This window comes from Ctenopharyngodon idella, chromosome 7 (genome assembly GCF_019924925.1).
Source record: "Ctenopharyngodon idella isolate HZGC_01 chromosome 7, HZGC01, whole genome shotgun sequence".
NCBI lineage: Eukaryota > Metazoa > Chordata > Actinopteri > Cypriniformes > Xenocyprididae > Ctenopharyngodon > Ctenopharyngodon idella.
The window spans coordinates 42644162-42667553 of NC_067226.1; the positions used below are offsets into that span (position 1 = coordinate 42644162).

At 36.7% G+C, this 23392-nt stretch overlaps 1 protein-coding gene across 4 annotated transcripts in view; it reads left to right on the top strand.

Annotated features, from left to right (window-relative positions):
• Window positions 1-4975: 4975 nt before the first annotated feature.
• usp10 (ubiquitin specific peptidase 10) overlaps window positions 4976-23392 on the top strand; it is a 34442-nt gene continuing 16025 nt past the window's right edge. Inside the window, exons 1-5 of one of the 4 annotated variants that reach the window (XM_051898504.1) lie at window positions 4976-5324; window positions 16803-16871; window positions 17534-17579; window positions 17941-18000; window positions 19613-20806. In XM_051898504.1, coding sequence (XP_051754464.1) covers window positions 5304-5324; window positions 16803-16871; window positions 17534-17579; window positions 17941-18000; window positions 19613-20806 — 1390 coding nt within the window. In that variant the 5' untranslated portion in view covers window positions 4976-5303. The remainder of the gene's footprint in view (window positions 5325-16802; window positions 16872-17533; window positions 17580-17940; window positions 18001-19612; window positions 20807-23392) is intronic. The other 3 variants (XM_051898505.1, XM_051898506.1, XM_051898507.1) reach the window with 3 other exon arrangements.

Here is a 23392-nt window from a genome sequence, read left to right on the forward strand (position 1 = left end):
AACACAGTTGGTTTAGAAAAAAAATTTGGTTTGTTCATCAATGTTCCTAACTAAATATGTAACATTTCGCTAATGTGGGGCGTTTGTGTAACTTATCAAAGTGTCCGAAAATTAATCGCCATTAAGTTGTAGCCTATATTTTACAAAAAGCAACACTACGTGCTTGAAATATGTCTTTCTGAGTAGTGAGGGTGGAATATGCAAATTAGTAATTTAATCATTAACAATGCGCAAATTCGAACTGTAAATGTAGTCAGGGTGAAGTTTAAATACAATAACATCCAAAATTGAATCCATACGCTGATCTCCATTATAGATCAGTGAATCCTTACCATTTTAAAACACCCAAAGGTTCTGCGCACAATATAATAATACAACAAAACGATTTATTATATATTATTATATCTTTAGCTTTATCTTCAAAGAAGAGTGTGAAAGCAAGCACATCTTTTTCTGTTAACCAACAGAGCTGTTCAGTCATGACCTCATTTGTTAGCCAACCTGAAAGATTTGTGTTGTATAATTTATGAGTTGAACAAATGGTGCTAGGCCTATTTTTTATTTTCTGTAAGAAACTTAAATCCTACCTGGACAACTCCAAAGCCCTTAAAAATCTCACTATGTCATCTTTATGATATTTTCCTCATTTTTTTTTATATGTATTTTTGTGATATGTAATTTAATTTACTTTCCTACATAGCCCTGGCATTATTACGCTCTTGGCATTAATAAGAAAAGAAAAAGTTAAACAAATAGTGATGGGATGTCAAATTCAGATTCTGACAGTTCTGTCATTTGTTTACATCCTCACAAAATTACGTCACTATGTGATGCTAATATGCCAGGCCCGGTGGATGAAAATACATGCTCAATAAGGTCTGTGGTTATTAACATTGCTTTAAAGGGGACCTATTATGCCATTTTTTACAAGATGTAATATAAGTCTCTGGTGTCCCCAGAATGTGTCTGTGAAGTTTCAGCTCAAAATTCCCCACAGATCATTTATTATACAATGTTGTAAATTCCCATTTTTGAGGGGAAGGAAAAACATGCTGTTTTCGTGCATGTATCTTTAAATGCAAATGAGCTGCTGCTCCCCACTCCGCTTTGCAGAAGAGGGCGGAGCCTACAGCTTATGTCTCAGATACTCTTTAGTTGTGGTCAGAATTATTGGCACCCTTGGTAAATATGATCAAAGATGACTATAAAAATTAATCTGCATCATTTATCCTTTTGATCTTTAATTCATAAAATTAGCAAAAATCTAAACTTTCATTAAAGGAAAAGAATTGAAAGTGGGGGGAAAATCACATTATGAAATAAATGTTTTTTCTCCAAAACACGTTGGCTACAATTATTGGCACCCCTAGAATTTTTTATGAGTAAAATATCTCTGAAGTATATTCCCATTCCTATTTATATTTTTTAGCACACCAGAGTGATCATGAACATGAAATTGTCCAGCCATGACTTCCTGTTCCACAGGAGTATAAATATGAGGAAACAAATTCCCTTAATCATTCATCAAAATGAGTAAAACCAAAGAATATAGTTCTGATGTGCAGCAAAAGATTTTTGAGCTTCACAAAATAGAAAGTGGCTGTAAGAAAATAGCTAAAGCATTGAAAATCCCCATTTCCACTATCAGGGCAATAATTAAGAAGTTCCAATCAACTAAAGATGTTACAAATCTGCCCGGAAGAGGACGTGTGTCTAAATCGTCCTAATGCGCAGTGAGGAAGAAAGTTTGAGTGGCCAAGGACTCTCCAAGGATCACAGCTGGAGAATTGCAGAGATTATTTAAGTCTTGAGTCTCAGAAACCCTAAAAAAAATGACCAAACGGCACCTACATCCCCACAAGTTGTTCGGGAGGATTTCAAGAAAAATCCTCTGCTCTCATCCAGAAACAATCTCCAGCATATTCAGTTGTCAGATAAGATCGGAACTTCAAACAAGACCGGCTTCTATGGTCAAATGAAACTAAAAAAAGAGCTTTTTGGCAGCAAACCCACCAGATGGGTTTGGTGCACACATGGATAAAAAGTACCCCATGCCCATGGTTAAATATACTGCTGGATCTTTAATGTTGTGGGCCTATTTTTCTGCTGGAGGTCCTGGACATCTTGTTCAGATACATGGTGTCACGGATTCTATCAAATATTAACAGATAAAAATCAAAACCTGACCGCTTCTGCTAGAAATCCAATAATGGGCCGTTGTTGGATCTTCCATCAGGACAATGATCCAAAACAAACATCAAAACCAACACAAAAATGTGTCACTGAGCCCAAAATGAAGCTTCTGCCATGACCATCCCAGTCCCCTGACCTGAACCCTAAAGAAAATGAGTGGAGTGAACTGAAGAGAAGAAGAACCAACATGGAGCTGGGAATCTGAAGGATCTGTAGAGATTCTGCATGAAGGAATGGTCTCTGATCTCTTGTCAGGTGTTCTCCAAACTCATCAGGCATTATAGGTGAAGACTCAGAGCTGTTATCTTGGGAAAAGGAGGTTGCAAAAAGTATTGAATAAAAGGGTGCCAATAATTGTGGCCAACGTGTTTTGGAGAAAAACATTTATTTCATAATGTGATTTTCCCTCCACTTTCAATTCTTTTCCTTCAATGAAAGGTTAGATTTTTGCTAATTTTATGAATTAAAGATCAAAAGGATAAACAATGCAGATTTATTTTTACAGTCATCTTTGATCATATTTATCAAGGGTGCCAATAATTCTGACCACAACTGTATATGGTTTTCTGAGCGCACACATCAGAAGCTTGCGCACAGAAAGCTGGATGTCAGACGGCGCGTCCTGTGAGTATTGAACTAATTTCTCTTACACGTCTTATTGTTCTTAAACTGTCAAAAACACACAAAGTTCAAATAAACACAGTTGTAATGTCTGTGAATGTAAACAGCAAGTAAAGAAATCGCATGTGTATATGACATCGGTAATTAAAGTGACAGCAGCGTAACATACAGTATACTGCTATATATGCTGTTAATATGAATCAAACAACAAAAGAAAAACAGAAAATCACTCACTGCTCTTGATCTTAGCAGCTTTAATTAAGAATGAATTTCTTACTTTAATACTGCTGTTAAAGGATTAGTCCACTTTCAAATTAAAATTTCCTGATAATTTACTCACCCCCATGTCATCCAAGATGTCCATGTCCTTCTGTCTTCAGTCGAAAAGAAATTAAGGTTTTTGATGAAAACATTCCAGGTGTCACACCCTCAGACCACATGAACTTTCAGTTTGTTTGTTTTCATCTGTCACATGTGCTCCTTTGTTCTAGTTTCCTGCCACTATCTGTCACCATGGACACTAATCTCATTCATCACAGCTATTAGTCATTTAAGATAATCGTCTGTGTATAAACATTTCAGTTCTGTTGGTGAGTCTTCGTCGGGTCTCGTATCTTACTTGTGTTGAGTTGCGTTCCTGTCTGGATTCTGTATTCTCCCGTTGGATTATCAAGTAAAGACTTATTTGAGAATTATCTTCTTTGTCGTGTGTTTATATACAACCAGCACGTTACACCAGGATTATTCTCCTTATAGAGGACTTCAATTGGCCCCAAACGGTTGAAGGTCAAAATCTTCCCTATTCAACTTACGGAAAAAACAGAACTGGTGCCACGTTCGTCCCATAAGTAGAATAGGGAAGGTGTAGGACATACAGCGTAAGCTTTTTTGAAGAATATGAAAGTGCGGTCTGGCGGAAGCACTTGCGAGGCGATCATTTGTGTTTATAAAGCAAATACATTTTAATTCTTTTTTTTTTTTTTTTTTTGAAAATGACCGATCGTTTCACTAGATAAGACCCTTATTCCTCGTCTGGTATCATTTAAAGCCCTTTGAAGCTGCACTGAAACTGTAATTTTGACCTTCAACCGTTTGGGGCCAATTGAAGTCCATTATAAGAAGAATAATCCTGGAATGTTTTCATCAAAAACCTTCATTTCTTTTCGACTGAAGAAAGAAGGACATGGACATCTTGGATGACATGGGGGTGAGTAAATTATCAGGAAATTTTAATTTGAAAGTGAACTAATCCTTTAAATGATCTGGCGAGGAGATAAACATGGCAGACCGTGTACAGCTCACTCAGGGCGGGGTCTGTGCTAATAGGGCAGAGTCCGTCAGCAGTCGTGGGAGGAGCCTAAGCATTTGTGATGTCACAAAAGCTACAAACAGCTTGTTCTGAGACACTGCTTATTATTTATGGGGATTAAAAAAGAGGAGTGGTTGGATTTTTACCATTATAGAGTGGTTGTGTACACACACTGCCAACACACATTTATGTTCAAACACCATGTAAAAGTGAATTTTGCATAATATGTCCCCTTTAAAAGACCTTCATGTTTTTCCTGAAACATAAATTACATACCTTAGAGTGAGTTTTGAAGCTGAAAACTGTAAGTTGCTAACAAGTTGCACAAGAATTACACCTGTCAAAGTCAAAAACAACCAAGATTTTAGGACTACAAACTGAACAGCTCCATTCTCACTTACTCGTATGCTAAAACTAGCATGGGTATTGACAGTAAAAACTCCTTAAATAATAAAAAAAACATTAAGACTTTAAACATTTGTTAGCTTTACAATGTATTTATTTGTGCAATTTAATGTAGTTTGTATTGCATTTTTTATTAATAAGAAAACCAAATGAAAAAAAAAAAAGAAAACAAGATGGCATTTAATTTACAACTTATATAAGGGCTTAGACACAAAAAGAAATTAAAAAGAGAAAAATAAATAAGAAACAAGAATATATATATATATATATATATAGACTTTTAGATATTCTGTCAAATAGTTCATTATGACTACAAAGGGGGAGGGGTTAAAATGCTTAGCCAATAAAAGATGTTGTTGAATGAAAAAAACTATGTGACCCTTTTCTTCATAGTTCCCATATTAATATAAAAAATGCTAACAGCAGTAACCCAGTGCAAGTTTGAATTTGCACGTCATTTTGGCGCGCCCACCCTCCCGGCTGGACGTCAACGCACGCACACGAGCTCGTTGAGAAGGGTGCGCGCGCGAGCTAGCCACTGGCAGCAGCACACAGGCGCGAGATAAAGATGGCGGCGACGGTGGGGGAAACGGCGTGATATGCTGGAGTAGTGGCACTGAACCTGAGTAAAACCACTGTATGACAAACCATAGCAAAATGGAAACCATGTCACAGTAGGTGTTTATTGGTAATACCAAGTACTACAAACTCACCTTACCCCCTTTCCCCCGAGAGAACATTCATCTTGTGATTGTGGAGAAATCTCACCGGGAGCATGGCTTCACACAGTAACCAGGTAGGAAAACACTTCTGCCTCTTTTTGTTACATTTTAGATAATAAAATCGTTCAGAGTGGGTGTTTTGTCCTGTGCTGTACTTTCTGTCGGAGTGCGAGGTGTGCGCGCGCGAGCTCATTGAATCAGCAGCATGGTTGCAGGCCTCACGCGCTTATTGAAAGCCATTCACTTTCCGTCAGCTAGCTCGCGCTCAGGCGAGCTTTACAAGCACGCTTTACGAACTATATTCAGCTGTCATGAGGGCCGTGCGTGCCTTTGCGTGAATGTGAGAATTTCGGCTATTTCGGTTTGTGCGTGGCCCACTCGCTCGCGCTGCTGCAGCGGCCTGGCCACGCGCGCGTGCTCATTTAATAACGGTCATTAGCAGGCGAACGTTTTCCCTTATTGTGAACATACCGCGCTTCTGGCGACATTTCTGTCGGGTATTACATGTCTACCACACTCCACCGAATACAGTAAGAGAGTATGAATTGTTTCCACGAAGTGCCTTTAGTTGAAGCAAGTTGAAATAGAGTCGTGTCGTGTGGCTAATGTAGTGAGATAGGCCTGTTGATTGGGGGCGGTATCGCTTCCTGTCTTCAGCCTCATTCAAACTCTTGCGTTTGAGTTTTTCGCTTGTTTATTGAGCACATGGCATCCATTACATTTTCGATGACAGTTCGTCAACATTATACTGTATTTCCAGTGGATTCAGACAGGGTTTGAAGTCAGCTAACTTTAAACGAGGCACGATGTAGATGCTACATCATTGTAGCTCAACTGTTAGCCACATGCTGAACGACATGTCTCAACTGTGCTGTCCTTAATGTAAAGTCTTGTATAATGAAATGCATCCCAAATGTGTTTAATGTTCTGGATCGGGCTGCCATATGTATATAATCATTTGCAATCTTCAAGTTTGCCACTTCCATAAAGTTGTATAGCTTGTAGCGCTACATTGTATTGGGTTGCCATATGGTTGAAATATGTAAATATGTCAAGTTATGGGTATTTCTGGTAAATGGAAGATGCTTCTGTTGTAATAGACAATCTAAATGCATAAAGCACGAGGCCCTGTCAAAGTGTTGGTTAGCCAGGCTACCTGTCAGTATTCATGTAAACATGAAGGAGATTGTTATTTCCTCTTAACTTTGGCATTTCTGAAGTGCTTTTTTCACAACTCTGTATAATTCTAAGAGTGTTGTTAGATTCATTTTCATTTTTTCATTATTTTATTACAGCTAGCCTTAGTATGTTCATAGCAAAGTTCTCTTTAGCTATGAATATTCACTAGTGCTCAAACAATATCCCAAGGGCAATATCTGGCTTTTTTTAAAATTAAAGCAAAGAAAGTCTCTTATTTTCACAGCACCTGGACTTTTGTTTTGACAGCACAGATGTCAGACATCCCATTCTTCGTCTTCATCAAAAGTATTACAGTATTACTAATAAATTAGACACATTTTGGTTAAGTTGTTCATTTCACTTTCACATTCACCATCGTGTTGTTTCCAAGCTGGTAAACTGAAAAATTGCATTTATTTGAGAAATTTTCCATGACCGATCATAACATAGCAAGCATTTACCATTCTAATGTTTTTTTTTTTTTTTTTTTTTTTAATTGTATAATAAAAATTGTAATGTCTACCTCTACTACTACTCAGTCTCTACTGTAGTGTCTGTGTCCTAAAGTCCCAGAATGCTTTGCGTTGCTGACATCATGTTCCCATTCTCTATATAGGCTCATTCCTTGTCAACTCAACCAGAGGTCCCTGGCTCAAATTTTTAAATTTGTTAATATTTTTTTCTGGTGAAAGACTAAATATTAACCCCTGGTTTCACAGACAAGGCTTAAGCCTAGTCCCAGACTAAAATGCATGTTTGAGCTGTTTTAACTGAAAGAAACTTGCACTGACATACCTTAAAATGTCATTGTGTTGTTTTTTTTTTTTTGTTGTTTTTTTTTTATGGCAGGTTTATAAAAGCTACTTAAATGCCCCAATTGGCCTAATCCTGGCTTAATCTAAGCCCTGTCTGTGAAACTGGCCCTAAATGTCATGGATGAATATTTATTGAGATTAACATACCACATGAAAAGTTTGCTAAGAAGCGGAACGTAAAATCATATTGTGATAGCTTTTATACTTCATGAGTTACAGGCACGCAAACTTGGGTAAAAGAATATTTAATATATAATATCTTAAAATATAAAAATATGAACAAAATAAAAAAAAAATGAGCTGGAAGTTTCTGAAATGTAGTTGTTTTGACATTGAATGACCCTATGCTGTGGGCATTCAGCAAATACACATTTATATAAATAAATTACTCTTTGAGATCTCGCCATTAGCCATAAAAAAAAAAAAAAGAAAACGGTTGACCATTAATATGCACCACTGCAGTATTTTTAGCCAGACTGGTTTATGTCGACTAACTGTAACTGCTATGACTGCGTACACAAATGTCAAACAGAAGTTGACTTAACTATGATTTAAAATAAATTTACAGCCTTGTTGGAATCCGACATCATGTAAACAATAGTTTCCGACTTACTCAAGTCCATGTTTGACATGCATGCTGCTCGGTACCCTCAGATTCCCTTGGCATTGGACACACTTTCAGTCATTACAAAGCTTGGTGAGCCGATGTGTCTGTTAATGTTCTGTGACAGACTATGCAAAACACTGTTAATAAGGATTGGGCCATGTTGAATTGAATATGTGAGGAGGATTTGATGAAGACTATTCCTGGAATAAAAGAAGTGCCTGAAAATGGAAGTTGGATGCATTGCAATTATGGGTTTATGATTTGCCAAGTTTAGAGGATATCCCTCAGTTGTAGCCTGTTATAGATGAAATGAAATAATGCAGGCAGCTGATGGGCACTCTCCAAGTATGATGACATCTGCTTTAGAAGTTCAGTGAGCTGGGATGATGGCACCCCATTTGAAATGGCATGGGCGGACTTGTGGCTAGTAGCACAAAAGTAAATCTTTGATAATCTCCTGCTGAATATATAAAGGTTCTGATGTAAATTTTGTGTGGTTGAAGATTTATTGCTGTAAAGAAGCATTATAAAATATGTAAATATGGTGAATCAGTAATTGGTTGTATAGCCAATTTGGTTTGTTGCTTGACCTGCATTGACATTCTCATTATATTGCTGGTCTGAGAGAGGCTGTGTCAAAAAGTATTTGAATGTGGTAATGGTCGATTATGGCGACGTTAGAACTAGTTATGCACTTTAGGCAGGACTGAAACCAGAAAATCCAGTGACTTGTCTGGCTGGTCCTTATCTGTGAGGGTTTGTTTGACACATTTTACATAAAACCACAGTGCACATTCTGCAGCTCTTTGTCTTTATAAATGTGGTTTATCACTTAAGAGATGAGGACATTTAAACAATTTTTAAACTATACTTCAATTAAGCAACACATTTTTCATGTTAAAGTCAGCATGAAACAGAAGTTGCGATCATTTTTTTTTCTTTTTTTTTTCCTGTTGTTGTTGTATATCTGAGTAAAATCCAGGTATTGATCATTGTTGTTTGCTAATTGCTGCAATCTCATTTGAGTGACGGGTTACTGGAGGAGAGAGATTGTTGTCCCGCCCTTGCGCCAGTACACGTCATCAGAGATGATGTTGCGAGGGGGAGTGGAAGTTCATGTTTTTGATTTAAGTATTACGAGGCCACAAAAAAAAAGTAATGTGCGTGAATAAATAACTTAATACGTACTGCAATGTTCCATGAATAAGAATTAACAATTTTAACTTCATTGTGATTTTAATACTTTCTCAATTTCTGTTGCATGAGTGTCACCCATAGTGCTTTCTCATTCACAAAAGTGTGTGTGTGTGGTGTGTTTTATCACCAGAGCATGTTGAAATAATGCAGATGGCTAATTTGTGGTAATCCCCAGTCCAAATGAACAGCGATGGGGAGCTTAGTGTGGTACGTGCGGCACGCCTGTGGAAAATGGGCAAAGACACATTCTTTCTGTTGTGATGTACTCGCCATCCAGAGGCCATTGGATTACTGCTTGCTGTTTGTCCCTTGTGGTGCCGTTTCAGCAGTGTAGGTCGGTGATTTGCAAACAGTTACATGTGCTTGAACTGCAGTTTCTTTTTTTTCTTTCCCTCTCTTTTCATGCAGCTAGTCGTGAATGTGAAGGGGTATTATGTGCACGTTTGCAGAGCCTTGTTCGGATTTTCATCTGACACTTTCAGTTCTCTTAAAGACCTGCATGAACATGATGTTTCTGATATAAAATATTAATATTAGGGCTGGTCCGAATATTCAACGCTTCGGAGGGAGGGGGCTGAACATATTCTTCTCTATTAAAGGCAGTGTAACGAGTAGAAATATGGTGTGGCCCCTTTAAGAGCTGCCCACTCCTGGTTGAACTGTCTGCATTGTATGTGCGACTCACACCACGTGTATTCGGGTTATTTCTGTTTTTCTGTTGCTCATTTAAAGTTATTTTCTTAAGTAATGCTGCGGACGGCATAACATTTGCGACGGACAGTTACACGTGTTCCTGGGGAATAAAGCGCCAGTTGTGAAATGTCAATCGCCTCTGTGAAGTCTGTCTTGTATCAATAACTCAAGCTAAGTGAGCTAAAGTATCACCATTTGCTCCATACACAACGTGTTACCTCAGGAATCTGTGTCTATCTGACTGTTTGCATTTTGATTATGTCGAGAACCGTTCATCCAATCGATTTTACCTGTGGCGGGTGTGTTGCTGCAGATCCAAGGGAGTGCAGTGTCGTATTTTGTGCAATATGGACACGCGATGCGTTCAGAATTAATACATTTTTAATAAACTACAGAACAGCGAAATAAACTAGCTGAAAGCGGTGTGCCTCACGCGGGCAGGGCTTGTATGCTTCGAGAACGGACACTGCACTAGCAATATAAAACAGATCTGTTAAGAGCAATACTTTTAATAAGGTAGCCTAACATTTTTCTAAAAAACAAGGTTGGGTTCCTTCAACTGTCTGTCCTATTAAAAGCTAGGCTAGGCTATATAAGATAATTGTAAAAAAAGAGTATTGGATTTCGCCAGATTTTATAGTGTAAACATTAGGGGTGCACGATATATCATTTTAGCATCGAAATCGCGATGTGCGCATCCGCGATAGACATCGCACATCCTGCGATGTGACTAGTATAGGGATCGTTAATCCGTACGGACCAGACATCACTGTTCAAAACGCAGGTGATTCTCTGATTAAATGCAAAGTCTGACCATCATACAATGAAAGTTTATCATTTGAACCTGTTTTAGGTCCTGTCAGTTTAAACATTCAAGAGATTTTAAACCATTTGAGCACATGAAGACGCGAAAGAACTCTTCTGAACGTGCGACTGTTTTGTGTGCACATTCTCTTCCGCGTCTATTTGCGCCTGAACGGACACATACATGCAAAATAATTGTCTAAATGCACGTAAAAGATTGCCCATCCATGCAAACACAATTGATTATAGCTTAGTTGAACAAAACAATTGAGAAAGAAAACCGGATGTGTAACAGTATTTTGGATCCGCGCTGTGCATTCGGTATTAAAGTGACAGCAGCCCCTGCTGCTTTCTGTGTTATGAATGTTTATCAAACCACAAAAGACAAAGAGAAACATCACTATTGTAGTTTTAACAGATTGTTTAATTTATACAGTGAGACTATGTATTATTACACACAGTATTATTTTACATTCGATTATTCAATTTCTGTACCTGAATACTGTTAGACTTAACTGGAAAATATAAAGCACTATTTATTTTATTTGTATCTTTGTTCTATTATATTTATCTATGCTTGTAATTTGTTCATTATTTTCTATGCATATTCACTCGCCTACAAAATCACCCCAGTCCTTATTTCCATATAATATAAAAATAAAAAATTAATCATTTTATTTTTGGTTAATAGATTCAGTGTAATGGTGGTCTTAACTAAGTGCAAGAGTCTTTTAGTTAAACTGTTAGTGCTTGTAGGATTAAGGTAATTATAGCCTTCACAGACAAAGCAGGTTATCTATAGGATGGTCTGATCACTGTAGGACCAGACCGATAAGACACGTAAACACAAGACAGTTAAAGGTTTGTAAGCCTGCAACCAACTGCAACAAACCACCTTAAAGAAAACTCGTAATATCTATCAATTGCTATGAAGGTGTTTTATTTATTTAGTTATTTTTATTTTATTTTTTTTAAACTTAAGGACTTTAAGGAAATTCTATTTAAATTTTTCCCAAATTCCATTTTTTCACTTTATTTTTCTGGATTCGTTTTTTTTTTTCCGTTTCAATTTTTTTTGGACTCCATTTTTAATGGTTAAATTAAATTTTAGTAAAAACATGTCTAATTAATTGAAATCATGAAACTTGTACTATTATTATTATTTTTTTTTTTTTTCTATCATTCTGTTATTTTTTACCAAATTCTGTTTATTTTAAGTTCTGGATTCCATTTTAATTGTTTAGTTAAATTTAAATAATCAAAAAGCATGTCTAATTAATTTAATTCATAAAAACATTTAATTAATTTCATTAATTATTGTTTTTTTTTTTTTTTTTTTTTTTTTTAAGAAATTCTGTTTCTATGTATTCTATGTATTTTTCTGGTAATCAAATGAAGACATAAAACAATTTATTCAAATGTTTTTTTTTTTTTTTAATCATATGACATTAAAGTGCCCCTATTATGGCATTTGAAAGGTTCCTATTTTTGTTTTGGGAGTCCCCAACAACAGGTTTACAAGCATATGCAAGGTCAAAAAAACACTTTTACTGTCTTATAATATGCATTTATTTTTACCTTATTTGCTCAACCACTCCCAAACGATTCGCTCAACGATTCATTTTGCCGAACCCCTTGTTTGCTTGACACTAATCTGCCGTAATTGGTCAGATGACTCCTGCTGGTTAACGCAGAGTACAGTATACAGTGCTTGCATCACTTACATTATATTATAATTATGATGGTGCTCCGCTCTGTTCTAAAAATAAAGACTCAGGGAGGAAATAAGTTGTTTTATGTTGGTTAGCGAACCTAGCCCACAGCTTAGTGGTAAACACCCAAACAGTCATGGTATATGTGTTAGCCCAATGCAGAAACGTAACAGCAACAAGTATTAATCATACTTAGAGGTTGTATTTCGGAGGAGGAAGAAGCGTATAGTTTAAAGCGGCTTACCCCGTCAGATGCTCTGATAGATACTTTGAGATGTACTGTTTTCTTCAGTGTGTAACTTACATTTCACAGGTATATTCTTTATCATCTGTAAATGTTAGAAGGTCATGCAAAATTTCCATTTTGCTTTCAAGAGTGGATGAGCATTTTGCAAGCGAGTCTCCGTTAACCTTCACAGACTTCAGTGAACGAGGGCTGTCACGCGCCAAACAGAGCGCAGTAGAATAGAGCTTAATAGTTCTGGCTGAAATATTTGTTGTTGGAAGATTAAATGTGCCATGGGTAGAATTTTAAACCTACAACCTACAAATGTAGGCTAATATAATTACTATGCTCAGATGAGTGAATGTGTGTTCCTCTTACCAGTTAACTAAACATTTAGTCTGAGCTTTTGTTTTTTTTTCTTCTCATTTTTAGTTTAGTGAATTTAACTTCTGCTTTACTTTTTTTTTTTTAGATTGTAATGTTACAATGTTAGAATGTAATTTTTATTTTTTTTATTATTTTTTTTTAAACCCTTTTTTGCACATATTATATTGCATAGCCTACATGGTTATATTCACTGTATTTGTTTTAGCCTTTAATGTGAACATTGTTTGTAGGACAACATTGGGCAGAATGTGAAAACTTTAAATAAAATAAATAAATACAGGGAAAAAAGTTGGGCTTTTTAATATAAATAGAAAAAAGTAGAAAATACAGAGAAATATATTGTATATTGCCATTTAGCCAAAAAATAAGAGATTCCCATCACCCAGCCATAGGGGAAACGTTCATTAATGAAGCTTAGTGATGGAAACCGTTCTGGCATCAATATCCTAACGAATAGAGTAGTTTTAAATGTATAGTTGCTGGTATGTGACAAGCTTTTCTTACGATCTTGCTGCCTCTCTTGTGTACAGGTTCTTTTTCATACACAAGAAGTGTGTTTAATTTGGATGCGCAATCGGTTGCAGTGGTGACAAGTTGACAACATGATACCTGCATGATACCTGAAAATATCCTGCATCTGAAAGAAATAAAAATAAGGAAAATCAGCACGTGTTATGTTTTTTTCTACATGTTTTACATCACACATACTCAGTTGTTTCTGTGGAGGACCCAAGTAGAGGACACGCTTTTCCTCTATCTTTTCGCCCTGGTACTCTGACACCATTGCACGTGTCCTTCATATTGAATTTAACTAATCTTTTAAAGAATCCCTTAAACTATCCATTAATTTTCCTTTATTCAGTTTCATTTTAATTTAGTTTAAATAAATACATTCAGAATTTAGAAGCAGACTGCTGGCGTTATGTAAGCGATTAAGCTGCAAAAATGAACTCGTACTCGTAAATAAAATCATACCTGTGTGAAAATTGATATTGAAGTCTATAATGTACTGTAATAATTTTTTTTTTTTATCTCTAAGCCTATCACAATTATGAATTTTGTACCGACAATTAATTGTCATAAATATTTGTGATTAACAGTTTTATTCTTGTTTGTTCCTGTCACTTAAAGTGTAAGCCTATTTTTTTTACTTGGAATTCTATATAATAAAGATTGTAATAAAAATATGCCCATATGTTTTTTCTTAAATGCTGTGATAATTACTATTTATATTGGGTATTTATAATTTCATGTAACCACAATATAATATCCCTTATTTGGATGGAAAACGTGATTTGAAATAAAAGATTTCAATTCACAAGCTTTCGATTTCTTTAAAATGATCTGATTTGTGGGCTTCTTGCATTTAAATTGTACGTAAGGAAGCTTTTGTAATAGTAACGTTGTTATACATTTTAATGACAATTGCTCTTTCAAGTTGTATTTTTCATAAATATAAACATTTAAATGGTGGCTGTCATAACATGACAGATTTATAAAAAAATACAAGAAATATTGAAAAACAGGTTAAGTAAAAAATACAATGAATATGCAATACAGTACATATATTTAGCAAAATGCTTTTCTAAAGTGAATTTTTCTAGCTGACTAACGAGTTTATGGTCATTGAATGGCTTTTCAAATTACGTGACATTTGTTTACAAGCTGTTTTATTGACGACTTTCAGTGGTTGAAACAAATTGAGCAATTACAAGTGACACATGGTTTTCAGTAAGTCGTACTGTATCTTTCAACATGCCTTCAGATGTTCGTTCATCTTTATTTTGTGCTGTAACTACTAGTAAAAAGGAAGGGATGATCAGAGAGATGCTTTGCTTGAACCGAGGTGCTACAGCAATCTGTTGTGCGACAAAGAGCGCCAAAACTGTGTGTGTTTGAATTTCATAAGAAAGCTGAGACTTTGTTTCATATCAGAATATATCAGCTGATAACAAAATCACAGTATCAGCTTATTGTGACTTATTGGATAGGAGGTACGTTACAAAGCTTTGTTCGTTCATCAGCTGAAAACAGCATAGACTGAAAAATTAATATCGGTTCTTCGTTAAAATGGAGAAAGTAAATTTTTTTTTTTTTTTTGTTATAAACCCAGCCTTATTAATCAATTGCGACAGGCCTATATGTGTCATGTTTACTTGGTGATGGGGAAGAATGATTGGTTGTTTCTTTTATCTAGATTTTTTTTTTTTGTATCTCCTTGGAAGGATTAATGCTCCCCTTACTAAAACATCACTTTTGTAACAATTTCTCTGCCTTCAGTAATACATTTTCAAGCAGTTTCTGTCAGGCTTAAAATGGTCTGCTATGAGGAGTGTTAAAATTATACATGTTAAGTCTGTTTTTGTGAAGACTGTAATTGACCTAAATGTGTATTAATATTACACCGTCTTGTTTATAATAATAATAATAATAATAATAATAATAATAATATCTTTTTAAAAAAAAATCACTTATATGGACCGGCATCAGCTATCTGTAGCTGAATAAAAAGAATACAGAAACGCTTTGACTGATCAAACATGAAGACAAACACACGACTGCGACAATATATGGTTTATCTGTTTTCTTCAAGCCATCTTAGGTATTTTCATAAGAATCAAGTCTATTTATAATGCAGTTTTATTACAGAATACTATAAAATAATGTTGTCTACCTCATTCTGTGATAAGAAGCCACATCGGATCACGAAGGGAAGTTATTTCAAACACTCTTGCTGATGTTATGAAGTGAGTTTGGATTTAAAATGATGCATGATGTCTTTTGGACAGCAGACTTATAAATGCTTCTCATTACAAGTTTGAGAAGATGTTTGGCATGTGTTGCTTTTTCAAATGCATGTTATAAGTACCTCAAACTCCAGGTGCTTGTGGAGATGCAGCTGCATTTACTGCGAACTGCTGTACATATATTTAAATAAAAAATCACAGCCATTGCGGTTTCATAGTCACACTAAGCCAAATGGCGATTTTGGTTTTATTTCAAATTAATCGTGCAGCCCTCCATCATAACGGAACATGCTGATGACGTGTGATGTCTGCGCAAGCAGGGTGCACGAAGGTATGAAAATACATAGGTTGGCAGGCAGATTCGGACCGAATGCAATGATTGGACGAACATTTTTTTGGTTCTGAGACTTCCACAGAAGATATATGTACTTGTTTTTTTTTTTTTTTTAATATTTAGACCAATTCTGTTATTCTATCAGTATCACACATCAGGAGAGAAGACTTTTTTTTGCTTGTATGACTAATATGCAATTGAATCTGTTGGATTTGGAGGTCAGAAGTCTGGCAGTAAGATCAGCATCTTGATCCATAGGTGCATATGTGATGTTTATAATTGTCCATAAACCTCTGACTACTGTTTTAAAACACATTTTAAATTCATCCAAAGTATTTTAATCCAAGGAACTAAAGTCCAATCACACCACACTAAATAACTATCAATGTAAAAACATTCACAAAGACAATTCAATAATATTTAATTGTCCACACTCATAGAATGTTACACATTGGCCAAAGTGAGTGCTTGAAGGGTCTCTCTCTGCCTTTGCTTTGCCCTGTACAGTGGAGGATGAGGGAGCCATATTGCCATGCTGCATGACTCATCAGTTTCCAACTTGCTCTTTACTTTCACCCAACCTGATGTTGCAATCATGCAGTAATGATGGCTGCCATGTCCTCATTTACCCTCATACACAGAGCTTTGATTGTGTTTTAATAAGTGGCCTGAATTTAAATAATGGACTTGTAGTATGATGCTGATTCTCATGCCAAAAAACCACCTCAGTGTTAAAGGATGCCTTAAAGCTACAAAAAGATGTTTGCAATTGACAGGAAGTTAAAATCAATACTTACCAATCATTAAGTGTCATCTAACATTATGCACTTCTCTTTGATTTATTTTTACAGTACATCTTTGGGGAGTTCAGCCCAGATGAGTTCAATCAGTTCTTTGTGACTCCCCGCTGTTACGTTGAGGTAATTACACATGAATACATCTAAAACACACATGAAATGTTAGGTAATCTTTAAGCTTTATTTGAGTTTAACAGTTTAATTCATACAACTTGACTGTTATGATTTGCAAAATGTAATTTCCATTGCAAATTTCAGTGTAATTTTAGTCACGTATCTGTTCTCACAATTTGCAACATCTGAAATGGAATTTCCATTAACACTGTGCTTTTAATCTTTCAGTGTAATCTTTCTTAAGCCTTTTAAATATTTAATGTTACTACTTGTGTAAGAAATGGAAATGGTAAATTTTACATTTCATGAAATTTTACAATTTGAATTTTCATTTTGCTCCAAATTGGTGCACATAGGGTATGGGAAATGTAACTTCATATACAGAAATTCACTTGCCTGTTGCCATCATACATCATCCACCCTTTTCCCTCCTTTTCTTCTGTACAAAAAAATGCATGAGTCATTGTTATTTAGCGCACATCCTTTGCTGTCCATTTTAGTTGCGGATTAAACGCCGGCCTTCCACTTCAAAGTACATGTTATAAACATTTTTTACCATTTTAGTTCAGATAACATGCATTTAAATTTAGATTATGGAATAAAGGTTTGTTTGTATGTATATGTACTTTTATTGTCTGTGATTGAGTGATCTCATGCAAATTTCTTATCAGCTTCCCCCCTTCAATGATAAAGTCTCCTGTGTCAGCCATTCCTCAGGTAAGATCAAAGCCTCACCTGAATGTTGCTACAAATACTGATTCAAAAATAAAGATATGAGTTACTGATTACGAGATGTCACAATTCCGCCCACATAAGCACACACAATTGTTTTCACGTATTATGCATTGACCATAGCTTACACCTTCACACATGGAATACAGAATTCATAATATTCATCTGTCCTGTTCCCATCTTAATCATTAATTGGTAGAATGGCCCTCATTCATCAGTGAGTTGAATATAAACCTCCTTAGGCTACATGCCCATCTTTGTAGTCTTAATAATCTTTCCCGAGACAGTATCATATTGCCCTCTCAGGTAGTTGTGACCTTCACCCTCATCTGTATCAATTATTTAGGAGGTTACTGCACTCCTGCTGTGCCTTACATAACGGAATCATTGAGACGGCAGGTTTGCGGTGAGTTTTCGGTCCACTACACAGCGCCTTACTCTTGTTTTTGTTGCAGAACTCAACACCCAGGTCTTAAACACTGACAGCTTTCTAAACCTTCCCCTTTATCAACCTTAAAACCTTACTTATTCTTGCCTGTCCATTTAATCTTTGGAGCTTTGCATGCCTAGGTGCCAGGCGTCTCTCTGGCGCATATGCATCTACCTGCAGTGCTTGGAGTTGATGGGAGGCTTTTGACACTTTTTTTTTTTTTTTTTTTTTTTTTTTTTTTTATAATATTATTATTATTATTATTATTATTATTATTACTACTACTTTTCTGGAAATTCTGTCTCAAAACCCATCACATCTCAAGAGTGGACTAAGAATGTGACTTCATGGACCGTCTTTCAGGACCTTCAGGACCTTTCAGTTCATCCTCCATGCTGTCCTAAAATAAAATCTAAAATGAATACTAACAGAGGATGTGGTCTTACCTATTCATTTATCCATTGCTTGGGAACTTGTGTTCCCATGATGACTTCTGGTTTCATTGATATTCTTTTTCTTTTTTCTTTTTTTTTTTTTCTTCTTCTGATTACTGGCTAATTTTGAGACTCAAAGTCTTAGAATAATTGCATTCACTAACGCTGCTTTCATTCACTTCAAACTATCTTTCACTGCTTAGTCTGCACTGTTCAGTACTACAACCACTTTTCAATCAATCAGATTCTTTGTATTTAATAACTACAATGCATTGTAAAAAAAAAAAAAAATCATCATTGTACATATTTTTAGCCTTCAAGGGTTGGCTCACCCAAAAATGAAATTTTTCATTAATTACTCACTCTCATGTCGTTCCACACCCGTGAAGACCTTTGTTCATCTTTGGAACACAAATTAAGATGTTTTTGATGAAATCCAAGTTTTTTTTTTTTTAATCCCCCACTGAAAGCAACGTAATTTCTGTCATTCAAGGTCGAGATAAGTAGTAAAGACATTGTTAAAATAGTCAGCATGACTACAGTGGTTCAACCTTAATGTTATGAAGCGACGAGAATACTTTTTGTGAGCAATACAATACTGAGCCGGCGTTCGGACGTAAACACTGAGACGCTGAACTGCGTTCACTGCATCGACTGCGTAAAAGGCTGCCAGGGTAGAGAAGAAATTGAATAAAGTCGTTACTTTTGTTTTTGCAGACAAAAAGTATTCTCATCACTTCATAACATTTAAGGTTGAACCTCTGTAGTCACGTTGACTATTTTAACAATGTCTTTACTACTTATCTCAACCTTGAATGACAGAAATTACGTTGCTTTCTATGGGGGATAAAAAGAAGTAGCTTGGATTTCATCAAAAATATCTTGATTTGTGTTCTGAAGTTGAACAAAGGTCTTATGGATTTGGAATGACATGAGGGTGAGTACTTAATGACAGAAATTTCATTTTTGGTTGAATTAACCCTTTCTGTAAAGCTTATTGAATGATCAGAATAAGATTTCTGACTGTAAAATATTAAAGCATTTTTTTTTTTTTTTTTTTTTTATTTAAATATGAGAAGTTAACTATTGAAATGCCAGTTTGGTTAAGCCTGTTTACATGTACATCAATCTAACTGAGATGTTTTGGTCTGCAGGAGAGGACTACCAGCATATCGAGTTTGGTGTGGATGAGGTAATAAATGCTGAGCCTGTGGCAGTGAAAGACTCACTGTACAAAGTCTCCAGCACTCTTAATCCTCAGGCCCCTGAGTTCATCTTAGGCTGCCAACCATCTCAGAAGGCCCTTTCCACAGCCACGCCAGTCGCTGATATCCCAGATGGTGCCGACTTCAACTCCCTATGCTGCGGCAACTCCGAGACCTCAGTCCACCAGACCTGTTCAGACATGGATGGGGTTTCGGGTGGATTGGGACAGCGGAAGAAAAAGAAAAAACGGCCGCCAGGATACTACAACTACCTGGAGGGTTCCAACAGCGCTGGCATGGCCACAGATGGAGTGGGGGCCTCAGGCCTGGTTAACGGACATTCTCCAAATGCTCCACTCCTGGGTTCAGAGGACATGATGGGGGACATGCTAGCTGGGGCTGAGCTCATCCCCCCAGATTCTGTAACATCCACCACATTCACACCCCAAACCGCCCCTCTTTCCCATCAGAGGACTTGTGAAAGCCCTGACAATTCAACATTGGACTTGACGAGCGGAGCTGCCTCTTTGTCAGACAGAAATGGCGCAGCTTCTTTGTCTACTTCATCTTCGTCCTCTCAGAGCAGTGGGGTTGCACAGGGTGCCAGGACTGCAGAGCAACATGCAGAACCCCCAGCTTTAGAGAGTCCAGTACTTCTGGGTAATGGAGGGCACAGCTCCTCTCCACCATCTCCTCTTCCCCCTGCTGCTGCTCTGGCCACCCCCACAACCCCAATTCCTGCTACTACTGATCAGAGGGAGGCCGAGGGCTCAGGGGAGGCTAACGGGCTGCCAGAGACTGCCTCGGCTGCTGGAGCCACAGAGGGACTCCAAGACTCGTCTGAAACAGATGAGGTGCAGTCCGCTTCCTCTTTTACCCCTCTGTCCTTAGACTCTGAAGTTCAGCCGGTAGTCTCACCCGTTCCCCCTGCAGCACCTGTGGCCAACCCCCCAAAATCCTGGGCCAGCCTCTTCCACAACTCCAAGCCTCTGCCTGGAGGTCCTCAGGCTTACGTTGAGGTGAAGAGCGCACCTGCTGTTGTCGCGCTCACACCAGCTGCCTCTGAGTTGCCTGAAAAGGTCAATGAGGTGCGTGAGGGCCCGGTCCCTGTGTCTGAAGACCCTATGGCCCCAAAATTGGCAGGTAAAATATGACGTGATAATGTTAATGGTTTTGAATCCAAACTGTAAAAAATGTTGCTTTGCACTAAACATGCCTATCGACTGTTTGTTTTTAAGAAAATGTTTCCCTGCTGACTTGTCTAAAGGGATAGTTCACCCAAAAATGAAAACTGTCGTTTACTCACCCTCATGTTGGTCCAGATCTATAAGACATTCATTCATCTTCAAAACAAAAATGAGGATATTTAATGAAATCTCGAGAGATTTGTCACTCCATTGAAAGTCCATTCCACTAAAAATGTGCGGACTTCAAAGTTCATAAAGAATCTAAATGTAATCCATATTAATCAAGTGATTTAATCCAAGACTTCTTAAGAGACTTGATCATTTTAACTGAACAAATTTAATTTATATGATTTGATTCATATTGAAAAACACACAAAATATGGTAAACAAAATCTCAACCATACTTGTTTGATGCACAAACCAAATCCCTTCATACCTTCCCCTTTATCTACCGCTTTAAGTATTTTTGTGTCATTGGTTCACATGATCAAGGCCTCAGTCTGTAGATATTTCTTGTTTATTAGCAAGCTAAAATGTCAGTTAACTAACACATGTGACCCCGTGCTGGCAAAATGAGTCGGAATGCACACAGGCTAATTATGAGCTACAGGCCAAACAAGTCAAAAATGAGTTCATCAAGTCCTCATCTAGCGATCCAATGCTTCAAATAGCAATTGAACATCTAAAAGTATCTTTATTTGTATGCTTTCTGAGAGAAGTACCTTTCCTTTGTACATGGAAAATGCAGTTTCTCTGCTCCCTTCACCACTCACGCTTCCCCTCAGCAACTTCCTCATTTGTCCAAGTTTGGTACCGTTTTAAAGCACAGCATTCCAACTTTGTGAATATTCATAGCAAATTTTTGATGGCATGAGTCTGAACCAATAACAAATTGTGATTGTCAATGATTTAAACAAATCGATCTTACTAGCGCTGACTGACAGATCCGAAGCGCTCGCACAAAGACGCCTTGGACAGTGTGCGATCCTGATATAGGCCTGCACGTAAATTAGACTACTTCAAAATATTGAAGTAAAATATAGATATTTTAAAAGTTAAATATAGATATTTGGTTTGACAAGGTTTGTGTGAAATTAGGTGTAATTAACAGGGATTTTAAGGTATGGTTGCTAGATGATTTTGTTTTGGAACCTTCAGAAAACTTTAACACAATTTTTCTCAAAATTGACTTTGCTGATTCTATCGACTTCAAACAAGTGTAGATCAGTAATTTTTTGGAGGATTCCAACAAATCGTACAACATTTTGAAAATTTGCTCATTGCGACTCATTTTGGGTGGGTCACATATTAGCTTTAGTATTTAAATGTTCAGTTTTGATCTGTTTAAGATAAATTTTCAAAATCTATTTTAAGAAATTTCTGAACAATTCACTGTCTTTGTACCAAACCAAGTGCTGTTATTTATTTGTCTTTGAAGAGTCTTCATGCGGCTCTTTTGCCTACACATTCTTTGGGACTGCGTCTGTCAAGCTCCAAAAACCACCATGAAAGTGGTCCATTTATCTGTGTACAACATTCCACATCTTCTGAAGCTTCTGAACACTTTTGCCATCATCTGTTCTGTTGCTTTCAAATTAGATATGGTGTCTTTTTTTGAGGTGAACAGACACGGTCACTATGTCTTTTGCTGTATGGAAGAGAGCTGCATGAATGTTCTTAAGATTTTACTTTTGTATTACATAGAAGAAAATAACAGCATGTGGATTTGGAACATTTGAGTGAATAATGGAATAAAGTTTATCTATTGGCGAACAATTCCTTTTAATTCTATGTGATTCATGTTTCTGTCCACAAGATGGCAGCAGCAGCCTTTTTTTTTTTTTGATCTGCAGGCGGCACCCATAAGCCCCATTGTGGGTCCTAATCACTTCAGGGCCTCTTTGCTCTCAATTCTTTTAAAAACCACACTTTTTGCTCAAATTAATCATGACAGGTCTTGAGGAAAGGCCCACCCAGGTGCTGTATTTACCCATCATATTAACATTCATGTTCAGAATGTGTCTCCATCTGAAATACAAAAGCAGGGTTGTTTCTTGTCCAGAGCCTGGGTGTTGATTTGTTATAGTGGCTACTGCTCATTCAACACACCTCCTATACAATGATTTCTTGACCTTGGAACCAATCACTGGGACTCTCCACTGCATTAAATCTTTTCTGGGTTTCCCCTGCTGTTCCTCAAATAAGAGATTGCGCAAGACCTTTTTTTAAAAAAGAAATGGTTATTATTTCTAAATCTCTCACCTATAAAACAGCTGCCTGGTGTATTGTAGACTTGCTGTATTATGATTGGACACATTCTGTTGATCTCAGCTTTGGCATATGTGGCACTCAAACATTCTAGACTCTTCTCCTGGGTAAATGCATGTTCTGTTGCATAACAGGAAGAGCATCTGCTTGATTGATGGCATTTATACGACTGTATTTCAGATGTGTTTTTCTTCAAAGCTGTTAATGATAAGATTTATGATCTTGTGAATCTGTTTTTTATTATACATATATACATGTGCAAACAAAAACTCTG